At 56.3% G+C, this 22,062-nt stretch overlaps 1 protein-coding gene across 2 annotated transcripts in view; it reads right to left on the bottom strand.

Moving 5' to 3' along the window:
* The window catches only part of AK1 (adenylate kinase 1), a 36,000-nt gene that overhangs the window by 13,009 nt on the left and 929 nt on the right, over positions 1 to 22,062 (bottom strand). The window contains exons 2-8 of one of the 2 annotated variants that reach the window (XM_026657262.1): positions 15,762 to 15,948; positions 14,649 to 14,810; positions 13,558 to 13,730; positions 13,209 to 13,322; positions 12,051 to 12,242; positions 11,554 to 11,644; positions 10,063 to 10,142 (exon numbers count right to left, since the gene is read on the bottom strand). In XM_026657262.1, the coding sequence (XP_026513047.1) occupies positions 10,063 to 10,142; positions 11,554 to 11,644; positions 12,051 to 12,242; positions 13,209 to 13,322; positions 13,558 to 13,730; positions 14,649 to 14,810; positions 15,762 to 15,948 (999 nt within the window). Of the gene's footprint in view, positions 1 to 7,129; positions 7,217 to 10,062; positions 10,143 to 11,553; positions 11,645 to 12,050; positions 12,243 to 13,208; positions 13,323 to 13,557; positions 13,731 to 14,648; positions 14,811 to 15,761; positions 15,949 to 22,062 lie in introns of those variants that run through there. The other variant, XM_026657263.1, reaches the window with a different exon arrangement.

The raw sequence follows: 22,062 nt of genomic DNA, 5'->3' as shown, positions 1-22,062 counted from the left end.
GGGGGTCACAACGGCACAGGAGGGGTCCTGTGTGCGAGGGCCTGTACGTAGTCCTTCCCGGCTGGGGTCTCTACAGCCTCATCCCAGAGGGTTTGCAATTAGGCAAGAAGCAACTTGACAGTAATATTCCATCTCCGTGGGCCTGCAGTTCACAGGGCAGGAATCAAGGAGGGCAGAGAAGCAGCGTCACAGGAGCCCTTTAAAATTTACTCCGGCGACATCGTAGAGGGAGTTCTGGGAGACACCCCCTTAGCACTGGGCGCACATGATAGTGGGGACAGGGTTGGGCTGCATTATTCAGTACATTTCCCCCATGAGAACGTCCCCCAAATAATTCCTAGTGCGGATCCTTTAGCAAAACAGCCAGTCTCGATTTAAAAATTGCCGGTAATGGAGAATCCAACAGGACCCTTGGTAAATTGCTCCCCATCCTCCAGGGCTTCCAGCTCACAGAGAATCCCAGCAATGTAGGGCTGGAAAGGGACCTCAAGAGGTTGAAGTGCCTGTTCAGGTATTAGCCCCCTAAGCTGCCCAAACCAGCAAAATTCATCCAGAACGAGTCACCATCAGCGAGAGCGCCAGCAAACCCATCCAGCCCCTCTTCAAACCTCTCCGACGTGCAGGGAGAGCCTGTCTCACTTGTCTCCAGCCTAGAATGGCCAGTCCAAAGGGTTCATAAATCATGAGTCAGGTCCCCAAAAAAGACAATTTCCTTCAAAGTCATGAGACTTTTTAAAATCACAAATGTTGGGGTCTTTTTGTCTTTGGTTTCTGAGCCATTGGGCGGCACTTGGATTCATGTTCTCAAGCTTTTCTCTGCAGTCAGGAGGGCTGGAAACTGACTTTTTAAACAAATAAACAAAAGCTGAGATTCTCATCTAATCACATGACTCCAAGACCTGGGGCTTTAAGAAAAAACACCAAGTATCTTGTGATAAAATCGCCAGAGCTGGCATCGCTGCATTCACCTGGAAACGGAGCCAACTGGAGTATGCATGAGTGAGCCTGGCACCGCACCCCTGCGATAGCAACTCCCTCGAGGGTTGCTCTCTCTCACACAGACCTTGCACGCTTCAAAGCTCACTTCCAGAATTCACAGCTTCCCTCTCCCCCTGCCCCCATTCCCAGAGAGGAAGTCGTATGACCCAGACTCCACTATGCCCCTCCCTAGCCCAATCACGGCTCCACCCTTACAGAGCACCTGATTCGAGCTGACTTTACTCCACTGAGGGGCCAAGCGAACCCCTGGGTGTCACACCAGGAATGATCTTGGCCTGACAGCTTACGATGCAGCCACCTTGGTTGGAAACATAACGCTTACATCAGACACCTGTAGTTACCTGCCTCTGCGCTGCTCCGTGACCACATCTCATCAGCTCTCAGCTTCCTTTGTTGCAGGAAGTTAACCCATCTGATTGACAGTCCACCCAAGTAAGCACATTCTTAAAGGTATAGGGCCCAAATTCCACCCTGAGTTAAACAGGTGGGGGCCAGTAGGGTTACTACACATTGATCACCGCATGGCCCTATTTCCTTGCAGCAATGTTGAATTCATGTGTGTTGAATGGAGAGTGAGTAAATGCAATACATACATGTAAACACTAGGAGGAGCATGGGGAAGAGACACATCAGGGGAAAAACTGGAGAGAAGGCAGATGCATTTGGGGTGAGGGTGGAGTTGCTCTCATTTTCACCCCGATTGTGGGTCTACACTGGGGGTTATTGAACTCGTATTATGACGATGCAGCTGCACTAGAGTGGACGCCCCGCACAAGTTGAACAAGTGCCGCTTACCCTGGGTGTCGGTGTAAATCCCCTTTGACACCAGCGCAACTACATTGGTGCAAACGCCCCCTTCTCACTCCCATGCAGACAGGGCCTTACCCCAGTCTGTAGTGTGCAGGAACAGGATAGTGTCCCTCTGTATAGCTCGCAAGCCCTCTAGTGGTGGATGCTGTATGTTATAAGAAGCAGCCAGCGCAGCAGGATGCGTGCCGCTTGGCATGTTTGGGGACAGGACTAGCCAGCGTTATTTGGGACCCGTGGTACCCCTTTGCCTCCCTTGTTGTGTTTGAAGAGCAAAGACACAACCCTGGACTCCCCACGCACACAGAACAGCCCGTCCTCCCCACCCATCTCCCACACCCAGCAACCAACTTGCTGAACCTCCTGGGCACACTCCCACAGCTGCCCAGCCCCCACAGAGAGCCACTCGTCTTCCCGCACCCAAACACAGGAGCCCCCCAGCCTCGGACACAGTGGCCCACCCTAGTTGGCCCCCAGTGCACAGAACTGCAGCTCTCACCCTTCAGTAAGATGGGATCCAGGTACTCAGAGAAGGGTCCTGGGTTCCTCGTCAGCCTTGTGTTTTCACTTATTCCTGCCACTAGGGGGCATCCCAGGGCCCAATCCCCTCCTGCCCACCTGTGTTTGTCTCCTATGGGCAGCAAACCTGCCTGGCACCTCAGGGCCAACCCTCATGTCCAGCCCTTTGACCCTAGGGAGAGCCTGAAAAGGCCTTGCGCATTAGGGAGAACATGAAAAACAGCTTGGGTAGCCCATCCCTAAAATAGATCCATGCCCTTCCAGAGCTCACGCCTCCCCCGGCAGGCCCAGCCTCAGTGGGGAAGGACAGAGGTCGGGTTACAGCCCCCAGCCCATGCCTAAAAAGGGCAGGTGCCCTTCAGCTTCAGCCTGCTCTGGGGTTCTAAGTATGGCCCAGGCATAAATCCTGCAGGGGTCACGTCCACACCTGTGCCAGGGTCGGCCCCAAGGAGCAGCCAGCCAGAATCACGGTCAGTCAGTCAGAGGAAGGCAAAGGTGGCAGCGAGCCGAAGGGAGGGCGGAAATAGCAGCCCCTCAGCTCCCCTGGCGGGGTGAACAGCTCCACAGGGACTAGCCTCTGCCCTCCAGCTTGGATCTCAGCCCCATGAAGCCCTTGGGGGCTGCCCTGTAACCTGAGGGGCCCAAAGTGAGCGGGTCAGTGAGGCCACGGGCCTCATCCAGCCCTGGGGGGCAGTTCCTCTGGAGCTGTGGCTGCTCATGCCAAGGCTGAACGTGGGCCCACGAGGGGACCGGGAGGAAGTCGATGGGGGAGGCTGGGAGGACAGTTCTGTTGGGGACGGGGGGCGGGGGTGGGACGGAATCTAGGAGTCCACGGAGACTGGGGAAAAGAGCTACAGCTGGGCTTGCAGGGAAATATTGGGGGGGGGGGGGCTCCCAAACACTGGTGGCTCCAGGGCAGGTTTAATCCTAAAATGCCCTGACAAGCAACCTCTTGGCTCAGATCAAGTGTCCTGCCAGCGTAATGCCCGACACAGCCCTTTGGATGCAATGGCAGGATAGCCAGCCCCCGTCTGACACCCCGAGGCGCTCCCCTCCACCAGCCAGGCCTCGCTCAGTCCTGAGAAGGGAGGCTCTGAGCACAGAGCTGCGATTTGACCCCTTCATCTGACCAAGATGGGCCCGTAGCTCCCCGAACCGCTCTCCCTCCCCTGCTCCCTCCCACGCCAGAGAGCAGCGCAAGGGGGCAGCACATTAGAGGTGTGGTTTCCAGTGCTGCCAGTTCACCCCTCCTAGGGGCAAGAGCCACTTGCTGTGACGTCCCAGCCACGGTCCCCACCCTCCCCTGTTCCTTAGGGCCATGGGCCTGTCCCTGCTCCCACTGAAGCCAATGGAAAAACTCCCACTGGCTTTCAGGAGCTGCAGGATCAGACCCGCTGGCTTTCAATGGGGCACTGCAGCCTTTGCATCTCAGGCCACGCCGCTGAGCACTGGAGACAATGCCATGCGGGGGCCTGGGACTCAAGACAGCTGGGTTCTGTGCCTGGCTTGTCAGAGGCCATGTGGTCCCAGCCCGCAGACTCTGCAGGATCATTCATGCAGAGTAACACGTACACTGTAAGCTCAGAGCCTGTCTCTTCCCATGTGCTTGTACTGTACAGCACCAAGCACAGCATGGCCTTGCTCCCGACTGGGCTGGGTGCAGCCATACTACCAATGACTAGCTCCACTATTTTTCCATTTTGAAAAGCCACCGTAGTTCTCAGGAATTGTGCTAGATGGTTAGCCCTGCAGCTGGGAGCCCTCGAGGTACCTGCCGGTTAGAGTGATGTTTGGATGCATGGACTCCATCTTGACACTCTGATTCCCTGCCACCTGAATGTCTGGCATCAGCCATGTATTGGTAGCAGAGAAGCCATGGGAATGCTCTGTCTGGGCTCTCCAGTCCCTGGCTCAGAACATGATATGATTATGGCATAACTATGATGTATTTTATACAATATGGGTCATGTGAGATATCATTGAAAAGGTTATGATTGACTGAATATGATTAGCCTATTTGTATGCATGTAGCATTCTGGTATCTGAAGTTAGGAATATTGTCGATGCCTCTATTACAAATGTGTTCACACCTGGGGAACGCCCACTGGACAGAATGCAATCAGTCTAGATGGCTGGCTGGGAAAGGCCATTAGGGAAAACAATAGGTCTTAGAAGATGCTAATCTCCCACTGGGAAGCCTTCCTGGGAAGCCTTCCTGAGGACGCTACAAGCAACTTCTGAGTTAAGGCTGCTGTAACCCTACAGGGACATGTGACCAAGTCACCTGGTACTGGACTCCACCTTGGAATACCAGTGTTTTTCTACAGAAAGTCGGGAGACAAAGGGTTCCTGCCATATGCTAAAGCTATTTAAGGCAGGGGAGTGACATCACCGGGGTTCTTCTCTGACTCCCCGCCCAAAGGAGACTGCTGGAAACACCCGAGGAACAAGGACTGGAACTGGGGAGACGGGCTGAACCCAGGCTAGAGGGGTTTCTAGCCTGTGAAAGGTATACCTGGGGTTTTAAGCTGCAAACAAGTGCAGCTTGCCCTCAAGAATCTCTGCAAACTGCCTAAATTAACAATTAGGGTGAGTATTTGCTACTCATAGCCAATCTCTTTAGTATATTAAGCTTAGATTGCGTTTTTGTTTATTTGCTAGGTAATCTGCTTTGATCTGTTTGCTATCCCTTGTAATCACTTAAAATCTATCTTCTGTAGTTAACAAACTTGTTTTTGTTTTTTGTACAACCAGTGTGTGGACATTATAACTTGGGGCAGAAAGCTGTTGCATATCTCCCTCCACATTGAGGGAGGGGGTGAATTTTATGAGCTTATGCTGTACAGTTCCCTGTGCAGTACAAGACAGTATAACTTTGGGTTTACACTCTGGGGGGGTGCATGCCTTGGGAACGGGGAGGTGCCTTAGATGAGCCTTCCCATGCAGAGCTGATCTCAGCATCTGTGTGCCACTGCAGCTGGGTGTGTCCCTACATGTGTGATTGAAAGAACAAGCTTGGAGAGCTTAGTAACTTGTCACAGCAGCACAGGGTGACAGAGAGCCCAGGCTGGTGGGTCAGGGGGGCTCAGTGGTACACCAGTTCCAGGTGGCACCCCAGAGGGAACCTGTCACACATGCATCATCTCCCAAGCCCAGATGAATACACCTCTCCCTGTAGATTGCCATCCTCAGTAGCTAAACACATTGACAGTTGCTGGTGACTGCCCCATGCTGATTCGACACCTCCAGGTGGCCTGCCCTCCTCCCCCCCCCCCCCACCATCTGACTGGCGGGGAGAAATTAAAAAGCAACTCCAAATGTCTGCAGGTGGAAATGAACCTGGCTCTTGTCCTCCACGGGACAATATCCACTTCCACACTCCTCCTCCACCTGACTGCAAAGCACAAGGCCCTGTCTGTCGGGAAGCTGCGGCTCTTTCCAAGATACCCCCCAGTGAAACCCAACTGGGAACCATAGGTGCTGGAACTGGGGGTGCAGTAGCACCCCAGGCTAGAAGTGGTTTCCATCCAATGCAGGGTTCACAGTTCCATTCAATGGCTCTCAGCCCTCCCTATACAAACTGTTCCAGCCCCCCTGCTGACAGGGGGCGTGGCTGGGGATTCCAATCACCAGTGAGCGAATTCAGGGCCTCGGACAGCGAGGGGCTCCTAGTGCCGTGCAGGGAGGCTCCGTGCAAACTTCCCAACTTCCCACTGATCCTGACCTGCAACCCCACCCAGCTCCTCCCGTCCTGAGCCCCTCGCCCAGCTCGGCCAGTGCACCTCAGTCCGGAGCTGCATCATCATCAATCCTGGAGCCTCTCTCCCACCACAGCCCTGCCAACACCCCACAATCCCCAACCCCCTCATTCCAACCCAGAGTCCCACAGAGCTCCACCAAGGCTCCTCTGTTCTGACTGTAACACCCCCTGCTCTGGGCTTCCCACGGCTCAGTCAATACAAAAGCCTTCGAACCTGCTACACCCGCGGCCGTTCCACTCTTGGGCCCCTCCTGTGACCAGACTGGTGAGATACCAGGAGAGCGAAAGGGGAGCAAACAGCCACTGAGCCGGGCAGACAACACACAGGGAGCAGCAAAGCCACCCGCTACCACAGCCCGACACTCACAAGGCACAGCCAGTACTGCCCAAACGTACTGACTCCGGCAGGCACGCAGAGAGCCCAGCAACGCTGCACCACCCACACAATGGCCACGCCAGCAGGCAGGCCCCAGGAATAATAGACTTTGCATTGCTCTCGCAGAGTCCAGCTGCACAAATCAAAGCCCCCTTGATAATCTTAATTAAGCCTCCCGACTTGCCTGGGTGTGGGGGAAGGTAGGTATTGTCATCCAGATGGGGAAACTGAGCCACAGGAGTCACATGATCTTCCCAAGTTCATTGTGTGGCCGGGGCAGAGCTGGGATCAGAGGCCAGGAGTCCTCACTTCCAGACTCGAGCTTTCACCACAGTCACAGGCGAACCCAGACGCACACCCAGTGCACGTGTGCAGAGCAGCCAGCGACGGGATAAACATCAACTCGCCCGGGGAGCGCTGGGAACCTGGACTGCTCGTGACAAACAGCGACGGACAGAGCCTGCCAGTGCCAGCAGCTGCCCCGAGTTGGCTCACGAGCCAACTAACCATCCCACAACCCTCCTAACCGGCTCCTGGGGCAGGAGAGCAGATGGGAAACAAAACAAGACACTGAGCAGCAGCCAGGAGGGGTCCAAAGCAACCCTCCCTTCCAACAAACCCCTGTTCCCCTGCGCAGGTCCGGGGGCCGGGGGGCTTTGTGTACTGACCTCTCAGCGCTGGGATGCAGATGTGGCCGAGGGCAGAGAGCAGCCAGGTCCGGTTCTGTGCAGCCAGCTGCCCTGCATGTCCTCCCTGGCTATTTTTACTCTACATATAACCCTGTCATCCGCACTGCATGCCGGGAGGGGGATTTCTCACAGCCTCTGAGCTGAGCCAGCAGAGAGACACCTGACTCCCGGGGATGTGATCTGCATAGCAATGATTTAGGGGCGAAGGGGGGAGTGTGTGGTGCAGACAAAGAGCCCAGTGAGCGCGAGAGCACAGAGGAGCTGGCTGGAGGCGCTGGAGTTACAGCAGGGAGAATGAGGCCAGGCTCAGCTCAGTTCTTGGGGCCCAATCCTGCTCCCAGTGAAGTCAACAGGCAGGGCCAGAATTTGGCCCTTAATCCAGGGTGAGTCCCCTGAAGCCTGGTGGAGCTAATGCCGCTTTGCAGCTCTGTGACTGAGGTCAGAAGGGGGCCCGGCATGTTTGCACACACAAAGGAGGCTGGAGTGCCGTTGCCTGACCCCCCCCTTTCCAGCACTGTTTGGAGTGCAGGGGGAAGGTACCATAGCTCTGGGGCGAGGTTCTCTACCCATCCCCAGATCAACTGTAGCATGGGCAGCAGCAGGGCAAGCTTTCCTTACATGCAGCCCTGCAAATGTGCCCTGGAGGGACCCCCCCCTCTAGGGCTCAGGGGGGAGCTCAGTCTCCACGTGCTGGTTGGCCCTGGGGAGGTCAGGTTTTGTGATGTGGCGAGTGGGGCCTCACCCCCTGGGAGCTGGCTGGAAAAAATCCCCCCCCTCCCCTCCCCAGGAAGGTCCTTCCTGGGGGCAGATCAAACCACTCCATGCTCAGTCTAAGGGCGAGAGCTCATTATTTCACCAAGGGGGGCATTTTTTGCAGGTGTGGCTAAAATACTCCAGCTACAACAGCCTCTTCCTTCCACCGGCCAGGCACCCAGATAGGCACAGCACAGCTCCGGGCTATAAGGGGGTCTCCTTGCTCAGACCCATCAGACCCATCTGTCTGTCTCTCCCCATCTGATGGAAGGTGAAAGTAGCTCTTCCTGTCCCCTGCCCCCAGAACTGCACCCAAACAAGTGCTTTGGGGGAGTTAACCCCTGCACTGCTGGGCCCTGCTGCAGCACCAGGGCAAGCAACCCCCCAAAGGACTTGCCTGCTGCATGGGGGCAGCAGAAATAGAAGGGGGAGCCATCCAGTGTACCCGGCAGCACAGCTGTTAAAACGCTGCTGTAGGAGCTTCTTCATCTTACTCCCTTTCTCTTGTGTGTCCAGGTGGAAGAAGGAAGCATGAGAGAATGGTTAGAGCATAAGGCTGGGAGCCAGGCCACTGGGCTTTCATTCCCAGCTCTGCCACTGCATTGCTGTGTGGCCTTGGGCAAATCACTTCCCCTCCTGGTGCCTCAGTTTCCCCCCCTGGGGACAGTAGTTTGGGGAGTTGCGAGGCTCAAGTCCCTGGTGCATGTAGAGTACTATGAGAAAGGCCACTCAGCACCTTGAGTTATTGCTCCTGGATTATTCACTGTTTATTTACTTCTGTTGTGTGTGTTCACTTACTCTGAATGCCAAGAAGTGATGCCAAGTAGTAACAGAGTAACAGTTACTGATCCAGTGCATTAATACAGCCCCTGGCCTCGGAGGCGTCAGAATGGCGGGGCGTCAGCTCTGGACCCCATTGTGCTAGGTGCTGTACAGACATGTGGCAAGAGACAGTCTCTGCCTCTAGGAGCTTGCAATCCTGTGTGAGGCCTGAAGGAACCACCCCGGTGGGTGGGAAGCAGAGGGAGTGGGGAGGGGGGTTTATAATCCCAGCCTGGTCTTTCAAGCAATGACAGCGTTTGGATGCTGGGTCATTAGAAACCATTTCTTCTGGGCAGGCTCCACAGTGGACGCTGCACAACTGAGGGCGAGCACATCCCCCAGCGGCCCCAAGACAAGGGCCATATGGAATTCATTCCCCTGCCCCAACTAAGCCAGCTCAGCCTGATGACACTGCACCTCCGTCTCCCAGACAATCCAGGGATGGCTCAGGCCAGCTGCTCTGCCTCCCGCCTGACATGCCCACCCACACACACCCCTCCTTGCTGGGGGCAGCGTGTGTGGCCCCTGACACTCAGCCGGGGCTTGCAGTCAACACAGCAGCAGGAGAAAGCAGGGCCCAGGGTAGAGGAGCCGCCGCATCAGTGTCAGCCGCCCGGCTCAGCACAGCTGATGGCGTGTGAGGAATGGGCTAGCCCCCCTGTGCACACACAGAGCCTAAAGAGGTCTGAAAAAAGTGGGGGGTCTCACAACCGGGGAGCCGCAGCTGTGGTAAGACAGGGTTTAAAGTGCGGCCCTCAGCAACCCCGCTGGATGTTAACTGGTCCCTTTGTCGAACTGCAACCCCTTCTGAGCTCCCCAACCCCACATGCACTTTGGGCATTGGCCACGTGCCTGCAACTGCTTACTCGCCCCCCAGCCCTCCCATTAGCCCGTCTCCTCTCGCTCACGCAGCATCACACACACAGACACACATCAGGCTCCCGCCCCTTCCATCCCCCCACCCAGGAGTCGCTTAGAATTATCGGCCCATCCCTCTGGGGCTCACCATCCAGCGCTGCTTCTCTTCCCGTGGGATCCCCTTCCCCATTCTCTATCCCCCTCCTCTCCCTGCCCCACTCTCTCCTCACCGCCCACCCTGCATTCTCTGTTCCCTGCTCTGGGCTGCGGCTGTTCCTGACCTCAGCCCACTGGCTGCTGACGGCTCCAGCATGGGGACTCTGCTGTGTGTTTCCACAGGCCCACGGGAGCGTCCCTGGTTCCGGTTTTTCATCCTTCAGGAGGAAGTTTCGTTAATTTCCAATCCCGGTCCTGGAAATTCCAATGGCGTCTCCCTTAGGCTCCTAGCTGGGGCCTGGGGAGCGTCACTGCGGCCTTACCTGTCCTTCCTCATCTTCCTCCTGAGGATGTTCTCTGTCTGCACCATAAGGCGAGTCTAACAGAGCCAACTGCGGGGACCCTAAGCCAGAGAGATAAACAGTCACCAGGAAGCCATGTCAAACACCCCGAGGGCTTGGGGCGGGGGGGGGTTTGACAGGTCTCTGACCTGCCCTTCAGACACAGGGGGAGTGCTGGCAATGGGACGGGTTTGGAGTCTTCTCAGATCAGCATCCGTAAGTGTAGTTGTCTGTCAGAGCCATAACTAACCCTCTGTGCCTTAGGAGACCCCCATCCCATCCCTGGCTCCTTCCACCCACTACACACGCATTTCCGTGTTCCTTCTCAGGGTTATCGGAGCCAGCTGTGCCGATCTGTTCCAGGATCAGATTGCGGCTGCGGGAGCCCAGGTACCTCTGAGCTCCCGCACCCTCTTAGGATTGGTTTGCAAGAGGCGACACTGCACAGTGAGAGGGAGATTTAAAGGGCTGATCAGTAGGGCCTTGCAGAGCCACCGTGGCTGCCTGCAGCAGATATCAAAGGGAGTGGGGTGGGGATGAGCTCAGTGTCGCAGCGAGATTAGTCCAGGGTCGGTGCATGGTGGGTGTGTGCAGGCACATGGGCACCAGCAGCAAGCTAGAGCAGTGGGATTGATGGTAGACGAGTCCGAGAGGAGCTGGAAGCCCCTGTAGATGTGGGGAACCAGGGACCTGCCGGGGGGGGAGGGGTGCCACATTAATGGATCCTTTCCAAATTGTCCAGGAGGAGGCAGAGATGCACAGACCATGTACTGCAGACAGCATGGCCCAGTGGGCAGGACACCGGCCTGGGTGTCAAGAGCTCTGAGGTCTATTCTTGACTGCCATTGGCTTGCCATGTGACCTTGGGCAAGTCACATGATGCCTCCGTGCCTCAGTTTCCCTATTGAGGTAGTATGGCTTACCCCATGTTATAAGGCGCTTTGCACTTGGCGGTAGTGTCTCCCTGGTAGCTACAGGAAGTAAGGTCAGCTCCCTGGGCCGTGCACAAGTCAGCGGTCAAGTCTCCCACCCACCTCTCTCATGGTGCCACTGGGCAAACCCCCAGACAAATCAGCCACATGAGCAGGACTGCAGAACACCGGCGAGGCTGGGAGGGGGGGGCAGGAGCGCACCGGCTTTGTGGGGCTCACACAATCCAAGGGCTGGAGCTGCCTCCAAGTCGCAGGGACTCCCACGAAGTGAACAAAGACTCCGGGGTGCGTCACTGCCTGAGCACCTCCATCGCCTCCCCCACTAGCTATGCCCCGGCTCTCGCAGAGGCAGGAGGGGATGGGAGCCCCCAGAATTACCTCCGATTCCGAAAGCCGGCCGTAAGGGGCTAGCCCTGTGCAGAGCGGGCCGGGGGGTCCCATCTGGACGTGGAGTTACAACTCCCAAGGCTCTGCGTTCCCGTGGGCAGCCCAGTTCCCTTGGCCAGTCACCCTGACTGCGCCTAAGGGGCTCCGCTCTCACCTGCTGCATCGATGCCACGCGGGAAGAGCCGCTCCTGAACCATAGAGCTGATGTCACCAAATACGTCGTCCTCCTCTCTGTCTGCGTCAAACTGAAAGAGGAAAGACAGAGACGGCCGTCAGTCGGGTTCTGGGGGTAGGGGCGGGGAAGGGGTGTGGTGGGGGAAGGGAGACTGGGAACCCCACTCCACTCTGGGGTTCAGGACTCCCCCACAGTGAATCCCACCTGCATCTCAGATGAGCGAGACCTCAGGGCCACAGTGCACATTAGGCAGGTCGGTGCACCTGTGAGCATGCCCCATGCTTACCCTTTGTGATGAGTACAAGAGACCTGGACCCAGTATGCGTCAAGACCCTCAATCAAGCTGGTAACCAAGACGTCAAGACCCAAGGCTTGGATCTGTGCAAGAGTTGGTGTCGGGGACAGCTGACTAGACCAGCTTCAGTGGGAAAGGCAGTGTCTCAACCCAGGCGTGGGCTGCCCCGACAGAGCCTTACCCGGACGATGACGCTCTTGTCCTGGTAATATTTCACAATCAGCGGGATGTTCTGCTTGAAGGTCTCCACCCTCCGGTCAATGGCGTGGGCGTTATCGTCCGGCCGGCCCTGCTCCTGCGCCCGTTTCTCCAGACGCTGCCGGAGACGTTGGTTGGAGCAGGCCAAGAAAACCACCAGGTCTGGGGAGCCGATCTGCCAGTGAGAGAGACGAGCACCCGATGGCAATACAGCGGTGATCCCTTCCCTATGGGGGGCTCTGGGGAGTCCTTGATGGGCCCGACAGGACTCTGAGAATTTCAGGGCTCCTTGGGAGCCGAGACCCCATCAGCAAAGGGCTCTAATGGCTCCCAGCCCCTCCGCCTCAACACCCCCCGTTCCGCAGAGGAGCTGCATGTCTCCAATAAGTCCTGCCATCCCACAGAGGGGTCTGGAGAGCCCCGGGGCATCCCCGAATCAGCATGGCCCTGTCCCTCGGAGGCTAGAAGGGTCCAGGCATTCCCAGGACCCTCAGGGCTGAACTGAGTCGATCATGATCATATCTGGGACCCTGAGCACAGACGTGACTCCTCCCTCTGTGGCGCTGGCCGGGCTCTCACCGTCCTCCGGCACTGCAGGAACAACGGCAGGTGCCTGACGTGTCCTCGGAGAGGAGGGGCACTACCGTGGCAGCTCCAAAGCACAGGCTGACACCCGGTGCAGAGGGTGCAGTGGAACCAAAGGTGTGTGTCTTAGGAGAGGAGGGGAAAACTGAGCCATGCACCTGCCCTTGGCCAGCAAAGGGTCACCGAGAGCAACGGTCTTTGTCCTCTGTGTAGTTGGGTTATGCCAGGCCGTGCCCTGTATCCTCAGAGAGCAGAGTCTGGAGCAGGGGCATACGCCCTTAGGTGGGAGGGAGGGAGGGGGCAGAATGGAGGGGCTCCGCCAACATCCAATAACCAGAAAAAGGGAAAGGACAAAGCAGCACATCCAAGGAGGATAGCGCCAGGTGAGGGGATGCTCTTCGGAGAGGCCCAGGGCACAGGGTGCCAGAAAAGGGGCACACACCTTCAGAGCGGGCCCCAGGGAGCCAGTGCCTGGTGAGGCGCAGGGAAAGGGGCAGCCCAGGACGGACAGGAAAGCCTTGTAAAGCCCCTTTGTTTATCCACAGTTGCACCTCACCTGCTCCTCGAAGGTGAAGGCCTGTCCTATCTCCCGCGGGAACCCGTCCACCACAAAGCCTTTGGCATCCTGCTGCTTAATGAACTGCTGCTTCAGCTCCTCAATGGTCGTTTCCTGCAAGGCAAAGAGACCTCTCAAGGGGCTGGTAATGGGGGATGGAGACTGAGCCTCTCACCTACAGGCCACTGGGCTGAACCCAGCCCGGCTCAGAAGGGACCAAAAAGTCATTCCCAGCTGGTGGCTGCCGGGTGGCTCATGAGTGCAGAAGGCAGGGAGTCTCTTGCGGGCTGCATGGATGCCCCCTCGGGCTGCGCTGAAGAGGTGATAGGAAGCTCCGGCCATGACTCACTGGCGGGGCCAGTTCCCCGTTGGCGATGATCTTGGCGATCAGCTCCCACTTCCTGTCGCTGGTGGCGTGGTGGATCAGCTGGTCGCGCAGGATCTCACCGACCGAGATGCAGACGAAGCCGAAGTGGGAGGCCATCTTGGTGCTCTGAGTGCCCTTCCCGCTGCCAGGGCCCCCTGCCAAGCAAGAGAGGGTCAAGGAGGCATCCATGCCTGAGCACCCCCAAGCCTTGGCCAAGAGGCTCTTTCCTTGCCCTGCCAAGGTTTCCCCCAAGGGGTACGTGCGTGCAAGTAAGTTACCTTCGAGCAAGAGAACGTGGGTTCTACTCCTGGTTCCCCAGATACTCATGGATTTATCAAGCCCCTGTGTCTGTTATCTGCAGCATGCACATTCAACACAGGTGCCAGGGTCGAGTCCCCTGTATGGGATTAGCCAGCTTTGGGCTTCTTCACTGAACTGATGACGGAGCCTCTGATAAGGCAGGTGAGTTCCTGCCATTGAATACAAAGGCCTGGTTCTTCTCTCACCTACACCGGTGTAAATCAGGAGGAAACCCGTGGAGTTTCACTGATGTAAGTGTGAGGAGAAGCTGGCTGCAGGCATTAAAGGGGTAGGAGGCCATTTCCCCCAAAATAGCTACGCTAGCAACAACATATGTAATTGAGACAACAACCAAATGCCCTCCAAACTCATCAGGAATGGTGGGGAAATAGAGGAGGAAGCAGCCGTCCTTAGGGGAATAATGATCCTTCTCCAGCGCCTCCCATTCCAGGATCTCAAAGTGCTTAACAGGTATTTATGAATTAACCTTTTGCAGCCCCCAGCAAAGCAGTGCAGCATTATGCCCATTTTACAGATGTGGAAACTGAGGCTTGCAAATTGTCCTCTTCCTTAGTATGTGGCTGTCTAATAGGGAAACCCACTGGAGATTACAGGACGCTTCTTCATTTGTCTCCCATCTCTATCTCCCCGTCCTTCCTCTGCCTCTCTTCTCCCCGCCCTCTCCCATGCTCAGTTATTCCTCTGCCTCTCCCCAGAGGGATTACCCAAGCTGCATGGCTCATCCCACAGCTGTAGGTAAGCAAGTTTCTCACCAATCACAAAGATGATTTTGGGGCGGGGTCTACTGGGGTTGAAGACGTCATACTCCTGGATCAGTCCAGTGGACTCTGTCATGTCCGAGTCACTCTCGATGGAGAACTGGCTCTGGATGGGTGGCAGGCACTCATACCGGCGGTATGGCCCTGCAAGGGGGTCTGCAAGAGAAACCAGGGGCAATGCATCAGCTGCAGTGGGACTGCACATGGTCCACTCAGGTGGCTGCAGTGCTGATACACTGAGGAGCTGACCTGAGTGGCACATAGGGATATAGGTTTGAGCAGCATGGTAAGGGGGCCAGGGCTAGGAAGAAGGGCTGGATAAGGGGCAGGGAGCGGTTGGAGGGGGCGGAGGTTCTGGGGGGCGGTCAGGGGACAGGGAACGGGGGGGTTGGGTAGGCATGGGAGTTCCGGGGTGGTGGTGGATGGGGTCGGGGCAGTCAGGGGACAGGGAGCGGGGCAAGTTGGGTAGGGGGTAGGGTCCTCGGGGGCAGTTAGGGTGGGGGGGTCTCAGGAGGGGGTGGTCAGGGGACAAGGAGCGGGGGGGTTGATGGGTTGCAGGTTCTGAGGGGGGCAGTCGGGGGCAGTAAGTGGGTTGGGGTCGGATGGGGGGGGGGGGGGGGGGGGGGGGGGGGGGGGGGGAGGGGCCGGGCACGTGGGGCTTATACTCACCGCGCGGTTCCCAACCGGGTCTTCGGTGGCACTTCGGCGGCGGGGGGTGGTGTCTTCACTCGCTCCAGGTGAAGGACCCGTCGCCGAAATGCCGCCGAAAACCCAGAGCGAGTGAAGACCCCCACACACACACAGTGCCGAAGTGCCACCGAGGACCCGGTAGGGAACCGGTTATTAGGATTTTGGGAGCTCATCACTGCAGGTGTGCATGCAGGTGGGCAACAGGTATGTGCCTGGGCATGTGCAGGTGCACACAAGTCTGTGCCAACCTGTGGGCAGACATGCTCACGAATGTGCACTGGGATCTGTGAGCATTTGCACCTGCATGGTCTTTGTCTTGTTTGCACGTACTCAGGCCCCTGAGAAAGTTTGCCCCCGAGCAGTCCTGCCCCTGATCCCCCCCACTCTGAACAGATGCCAGTTCAAGGTGCAGCTCACCTGTCCAGAAAATGGGTTTCTTCCCTTGCCCGCCATTGATGGGGGGTAGGGTCCGCCGCTCCTGGCCAATGAAAGTGTCCCATTGCACCTTCTCGGGACCACCCAGCTCCTGGACCTTCTGCAAGCAGCGCTCCAGGTAGTCGATGGGGTCCTCAGGGCAGTAATACATCAAGCCTGTTAGCATGCTCTGGGAAGGAAGCAGACACAGGTCAGACAAGGCAGGGTGAGAGACAGCAGGGGAAAGAGAGGGAGAATTGAGTGGCGAGATTCTGCAGAGCAGGTGGGCCGGTGATGAAATCTGTGGAGTGCTGGAATCCTCTCTGCCTGTTCCTGCTGGGTGGCTGCATGGCTCTGGTGTACTAGAAGGAGGGATGGAGATGAGGGAGGCGCTTGTCCCTCCAGGAGCCTAGCAGGACACCATATAGCCCAAGTCCTGGCGCGTGTTTATGCTCAGAGACTCACGCTTTCATTACACTGGTGGGTGCCTTGGTTTTACTGTGCTTGACGGCTGCATATTTTGCAGTCCAAGGAGATAGTGAGCAAGGCCTGGCTATTCTCAGGTGTGAGGGGGCACCTTCTTCTGAAACCTTTGCTACTGATGGCTGCAAATACCTGACACTGGGCTGGCGGGACCACAGGGCTGATCCAGCCGGGCAGTTCCTAGAAGAAGGAAAAGCGACCCAGGGACGTCCGTCACAGCGGCACTCAGCCAAAACACAAATGCACCCATCGGCAGGAAGAAAAGGGAAGCCGCAGAAGGGCTCTAAACCAAGCTGATCTCTACAGAGATTCCACGGGGCTATGAGCAGACTCCTCCCAGCTTCCTTTAGGGACTCAAGGCAGGAGAAGGGCTCTCTGGGGCATGGCATGGCAGTGGCAGCCTGCAAAGTTCTCATGAACTCTGCAAAAAACTGGCTAATGTGGGTGCTGGACAGAAAAGGGGGACAAGAGGGTGGCAGAGAGGTGGACGAGCACACACCCAGCGGCCAAAGTTGGTACTGCAGGGCAGGGGGATTACTGTATCTTGTGAGCCCTCCAGAGAAGGAAAGCACTGGAAAGGGGTCCCAAAAGAAACTCCACCCCCAGGGGTTTTAGCAGCACAATGTAGGAGACATGGGAGAGGTTTGCAGGGGGCGGGAAGGACCTTTGAGGATCTGGGTCAAAACAACTCGTGTAACCTATATCCCAATCCGCGCCTGAATTACCTCCTCTGTCCGTACCACGCCGCAGTTCGGGGGAAAGACCTGCACCAAGACACAGCCGCATTTCCCCAGGGAGCTCCAGCACAGGGCTAGGATTAAACCACCTCCCTACATAGCAAGGCAGGGAGTCCACTGCTTAGAACAGGGCGATGGGAGTGAAGAGACCTGGGTTTTGTGTCTGGCTCTGCCACTGACTCACTGTTGACCTTGGATAAATCACTTCACCTCTCCATGCCTGTTTCCACCTTTGTCACACGGAGCTAATGAACCTGGCCCACCCTGAGGAAAGGTGCAATTACAGCTCAGCATCCAGGCCCCTCTCTCCAGCAATGTTATACCACGTTCTTTCTGCTTGCTGGCAGCCAGCACTGTGTAGCCTCCACTATTACAGCACCTGCTCTAGCGAACCACGGTCATGCTGGGCCCACTAAACTGAGACATGACTCGCCTGCAATATTCTCCGGGCTAGCGCACAGCTTCCGAGCACCAAGACATGACCTAGCACAGAACAGCACCTAGGAACCAGCCCAGAGACACAGCTCCAGCACATTGGCTGTGGGTCAGATTCTGCAGCTCACACCAGGGAAGGAACTCAGGAGAGCGGTGGAATAAGGTCCTACTGGGCGTGAGTGATGGTGGTGGAATCCAGCCCTATCTTATCAGTGCTTAGCAGAGCAGATATCCTTAAAGCACTTTGCAAATATTCACTAACCAATCCTCTTATCAGCCTGCTGAGGCAGGTACCTACAGAGGAGAGAAGTGAAGCATAGAGAAGTGACATGACTTGCCTAAGGAGGCAAAGGGCCAAAAGAAGAGGTAGGAAAGAGAACCCAGGTGTCCTGATTCCCCTGCTCCAACCCCTCAGCTCACCTGTGTCTCTCTCAGTGTGTGGTATCCAGGGGTGCTAGGCCTGCAACACCACTGCATGACGTTCCCGGGGATAAGCAAGGAGCAATAATGAGAGACAAGTGCAGTCTCTGAGCCACATGACCACAGGGTCGCCTACAGCCCTGTGGCCCTCGGACTATTGTGCAGGTGGGAAGATCGCCTTCTTTGATTCCCACTGGAGCTGGCGCTGCTGGCAATGCTGCTCGCTTGTTATATTAATGAACCACAGCTCGCTCATTTCCATGTCAGTGTTTGCTAACAGCCATAATGAGAAGCTGCAAGCGCCTCCAACCACTGGAAGCAGCTAGGAACAAAATGGGGGGGAGCACGGACGCTCCAGCCCAGCCACGGGAACACACAGCCTGTGTTGGGGGGAGAGGGGTGCACCTGGCAGGATCAAAGGCAACTGCAGGGGATATGAGTGCCACGGCTCCTTTCAAAGCGGATCCTTCAAAGCGCCGTTGCGTGAGAGAGCATAGGCCTGGGAGCGGTGAGTGCTCCAAGCCAGGACACAGAGGTTTGCAGGTTGCTATGGGCCCCGTCCGGAAGAGTCTTCTGCCATTGGAGAATAATAAATCCCTAGCTCTTGTCATCAGGCGAACGCCAAGCACTCGGCAAAGATTTGAGAGTTGCAGATGTTAGGGCCAGAAGAGATCATTAATCACCCAGTCTGTCTGCCCTCCTGTAGGTCACAGGCCAGAGAATCTCAGCCCGTTACCCCTCTACTGTGCCCAATCACTAAAGCACATCTTCCGGGAAGGTGTCCAGTCTTGTCTTGAAAACCTCACCAGACGGAGAATCCACCACTGCCCTGGAAGGTTGTTCCTATGGTTAATCACCCTCACTGTTAAACAAAATGGTGCCTTATTTCTACTCTGGGATTTGTCTGGCTTCAGCCTCCAGCCATCGGTTCTCACCATACCTGGGCATTCAAGGGCACGTTAGGGATTTTTTCCCCACGGAAGGCCCTATACGCAGGGAGCCAGGCTCAGAGAGGGGAAGGGACTCGCTCAAGGCCGTAGAGAGCATCAATAATAGAACCGGGAAGGGCACTCGGGGGCTCCCCCCTCATCACTTCACACCTTTGCACCAAGAGCCCTGCTGCGGGGTGGGAGGGGTGCTGCACTTGGGCAGGGTTTGGACTGAACATTTTTCTACAGGGCCACTCTTGCTGAGCCCCTCCCCCCACGTGCCTTTTCATGCCCTTCCCCAAGTCCCTCCCGACTCTGTTCCCCACATCTTGGAGGATGAATTTCTAGAGCCGGGCGAGGATTGGGGGCAGGAAGAGGCAGCGAGACGCCAAAGCGACGGGCGCTGTGTATGAACCCTGAGAGAACGACGAGTCAGCCATTCTGCCCTGACGTGCCAAGGTGCCTGCAGGATCGGGGCCGCCGAGCTTGCAGGGTCCTGGCAAGTTGCTGAGGCAGCCCTTAGAATTAACCCTTCAGTGACCCAGGTACCAAGCTCTGGATGCAATTTTGAATGGGCAATCAAATAAACAATGACCTCACACAGCCGGCAACTTCCCCCTGAAAAGCAAACAGTCACGCCCATCAGGGAGGGGACCGGACTGGGGCTCTCCATTCACAAGCCTGGATCACACTCTATCCCATACTGGAAGCAGCTGGACTCTTTCTAAGAGGAAATACTCCAGCAAGCCCCGTGCTGACAGCCAGAGTGCCAGTGTCACCAGCGTGGCTGAACCACGCGCTGGTTTTGGAACCGGGGAGCCCTGCAGTGGAGGGTGGTAGGAGACCACAGGGTTTTCTTCCAGCCTGTTGTCCCAGTAACAACGTTAGCGCTTTCCATACACTGTCAGTCCACCCAGCGCTCGGGCAAGGGAGAGCAGTCTCGTGCATTATTCCCACATGGCAAATGGACAGACTGTGGTGCACACACACCGAATCCAGGCTGCCCAAAAACATTGCCAGAGGACAGACAGATACAGACACACAAACGCATCGCATCATTAATATCGATTTTTTTGAATCCCTGGAATGCTCTGGGCCATTGAGAACTAACCAGCACGCAGCAGGCAAGTCATCCTAATGCTGCAAGGATTGGTGGCACTCAGGGTCCACAAAGCAGAAATGCCTCTGTTTACCTCCCTGCACTGGGGCCACTCAGGTTCTCTTACTCTACAACGGTGACATTTACACCGGTACAGCGGGTCCATGTGAAGCTTCAGGTTAAGGGTTTAAGTGCTGGAGGGGCTTTGAATTTCACCCTTCCTTAGGAACAATCTACAGCTTTCTGCAGTGGGGAAGGCCAATCCTCATGCTTCAAGGCATAAGGTGATCACCAGCTGGGGTCAGGATGAAATTCCTGGTGCAGAACTGATCAGGTGCATAATAGACAGGGACTACAGAAACCAGAGGGAGATTTGGGCCAGATCTCTGGGGCTTTATGTTCTCATTTTGTTTCTGCCTCTGCTCAGCTCTGTGTTTTAAAGCCAGCTGTTACTGGAAAACCAAAGGAAAGCCCTTCCGAAAACACTAGTAAGGTTATTAGCGGCAGCTGCTCCTGCTGCAGCCCATTTTATCGCTGCTCCATAATATTCCTCCCCCTGCCATCGTAGGAGCCCAACGGTATGGAGCTAATTTCGCGGCACATGCCACCCTCGGCCTTATTTGTAAGGACAGTGGTGAGTGTCTCAGTTAATTCAATAATCGAGACTGTCTGATGCTGGCCTTGTTGCTATGCTGTTAGTGCTTCATATACATTGGGCCAAACTCTCGACTCCATTACACCAGCGTAAATCAGGAGTCCATTGAAATCAGTAAAGTTGCTCTGCATTTAGGTTGTAGCTCGTGAATGGTTCTTCTGCTCTCTCCCCCCCCTCCACCCCCCATCCAGCACGGCCTTGTTAAACAGGAAGCACATCAATCTGTCAAACCAAGATATGCAGTCACACTTCATGGGGGTGTTGTGGGGGGGGGAGGAAGCCCCCCCCAAATCAAACAGCTGAGAGATCACTCAAGCAGCTGCCCCTTTAAAATGTACAGCAGTTTTGAATTCTATACCGGATGCTCCTGCTGGTGAATGGGACGCTGGGTCAGTACATCAGCTAGCTGCTTGTGGAAAAATACCCAGATGCCAAACGGGTAACAATGCCATCCCTGAGAGTAACCCCACAAAACCCCACGCAGACGAACGTGGTCAGTTCAGCTCTGGGTTCTGAGTGTCCGCTCACCTACCCTGGGTTAGATCCAGGGAGAGACACTGGGGCAAGCAAGAGGAGAATCAGGCCCATTCTCTCAATCCACACACTGCATTGCCTGGATTCGAAGGGCGAGGAAGCAGGCACCTCTTTGTAATTCTGCCTAGAGTGAAAGCCTGAATGATGCCAAGAAGGTTGGGGAGGCCAGGAAGCCATAGGGAGAGCCCACATCCTCAGCACGGGTGGAAAATCCACACATGCAGATTTATTGCATCTCTAATCAGGACAGGACAGCGCTGGAGGCGGCAGGTTTCCGGATCAGAGAGGGCTTGGCCATTCCTATCTTCCTTTGAACCTGCCTCTTCTGAGCCTCACCAACTGCTGGATGTGCCTGGGCAAAACATACTGCCCATTGAACCAAATATAGCCAAAGCCTCCTCTCAGAGGTAGGGTAGGGAAGGGGAAGCGGGGAAAAGAAGCAGAGGGAGGGATAAAGCAGATGAGGGCACAAAAGAAGGTGGGTTATTCAAGAGCAGGAGGATTCAGGGTGAAGGGGCACCTACAGAGAGGGAGGGGGAGGGTCTACAGGCAAGAGTGGGGATTGGGACGAAGGTAAATGAGAAGGGGGTAATTGAACAAATCATACAGGGGAAGGAGGTAAAAGGGGAGACAGGGGAGAGGGGACAGGGTGAGAGCGAACGGAAGGAGCCCAGGGATACGAGGGGAGAGCGGACTAGGGGTGCTGGTGGAGGGCATGGTATATGAGGGGAGGGGAGTACTATAAAGGTGCTGGAGGTCTTGAGGTATGAGGGGAGGTGAAGGGGAGGGATGTAGAGGGAGGGTGGCTGGGGAAAGGTGGTGTGAGGGGAGGTGAAGGGGAGGGATGTAGAGGGAGGGTGGCAGAGGGCGGGGGTATGGGGGAGGTGGAGGGGAGGGTGGCAGGGGACAGGGGGTATGAGGGGAGGTGAAGGGGAGGGATGTAGAGGGAGGGTGGCAGAGGACGAGGGTTTGAGGGGAGGTGAAGGGGAGGGATGTAGAGGGAGGGTGGCAG

Source organism: Terrapene carolina, unplaced genomic scaffold (genome assembly GCF_002925995.2).
Source record: "Terrapene carolina triunguis isolate 2854851 unplaced genomic scaffold, T_m_triunguis-2.0 Scaffold238, whole genome shotgun sequence".
Classification (NCBI taxonomy): Eukaryota; Metazoa; Chordata; order Testudines; family Emydidae; genus Terrapene; species Terrapene triunguis.
The sequence above is the reverse complement of the archived record's forward strand: the minus strand, read 5'-3'. Positions and strand labels throughout refer to the sequence as shown.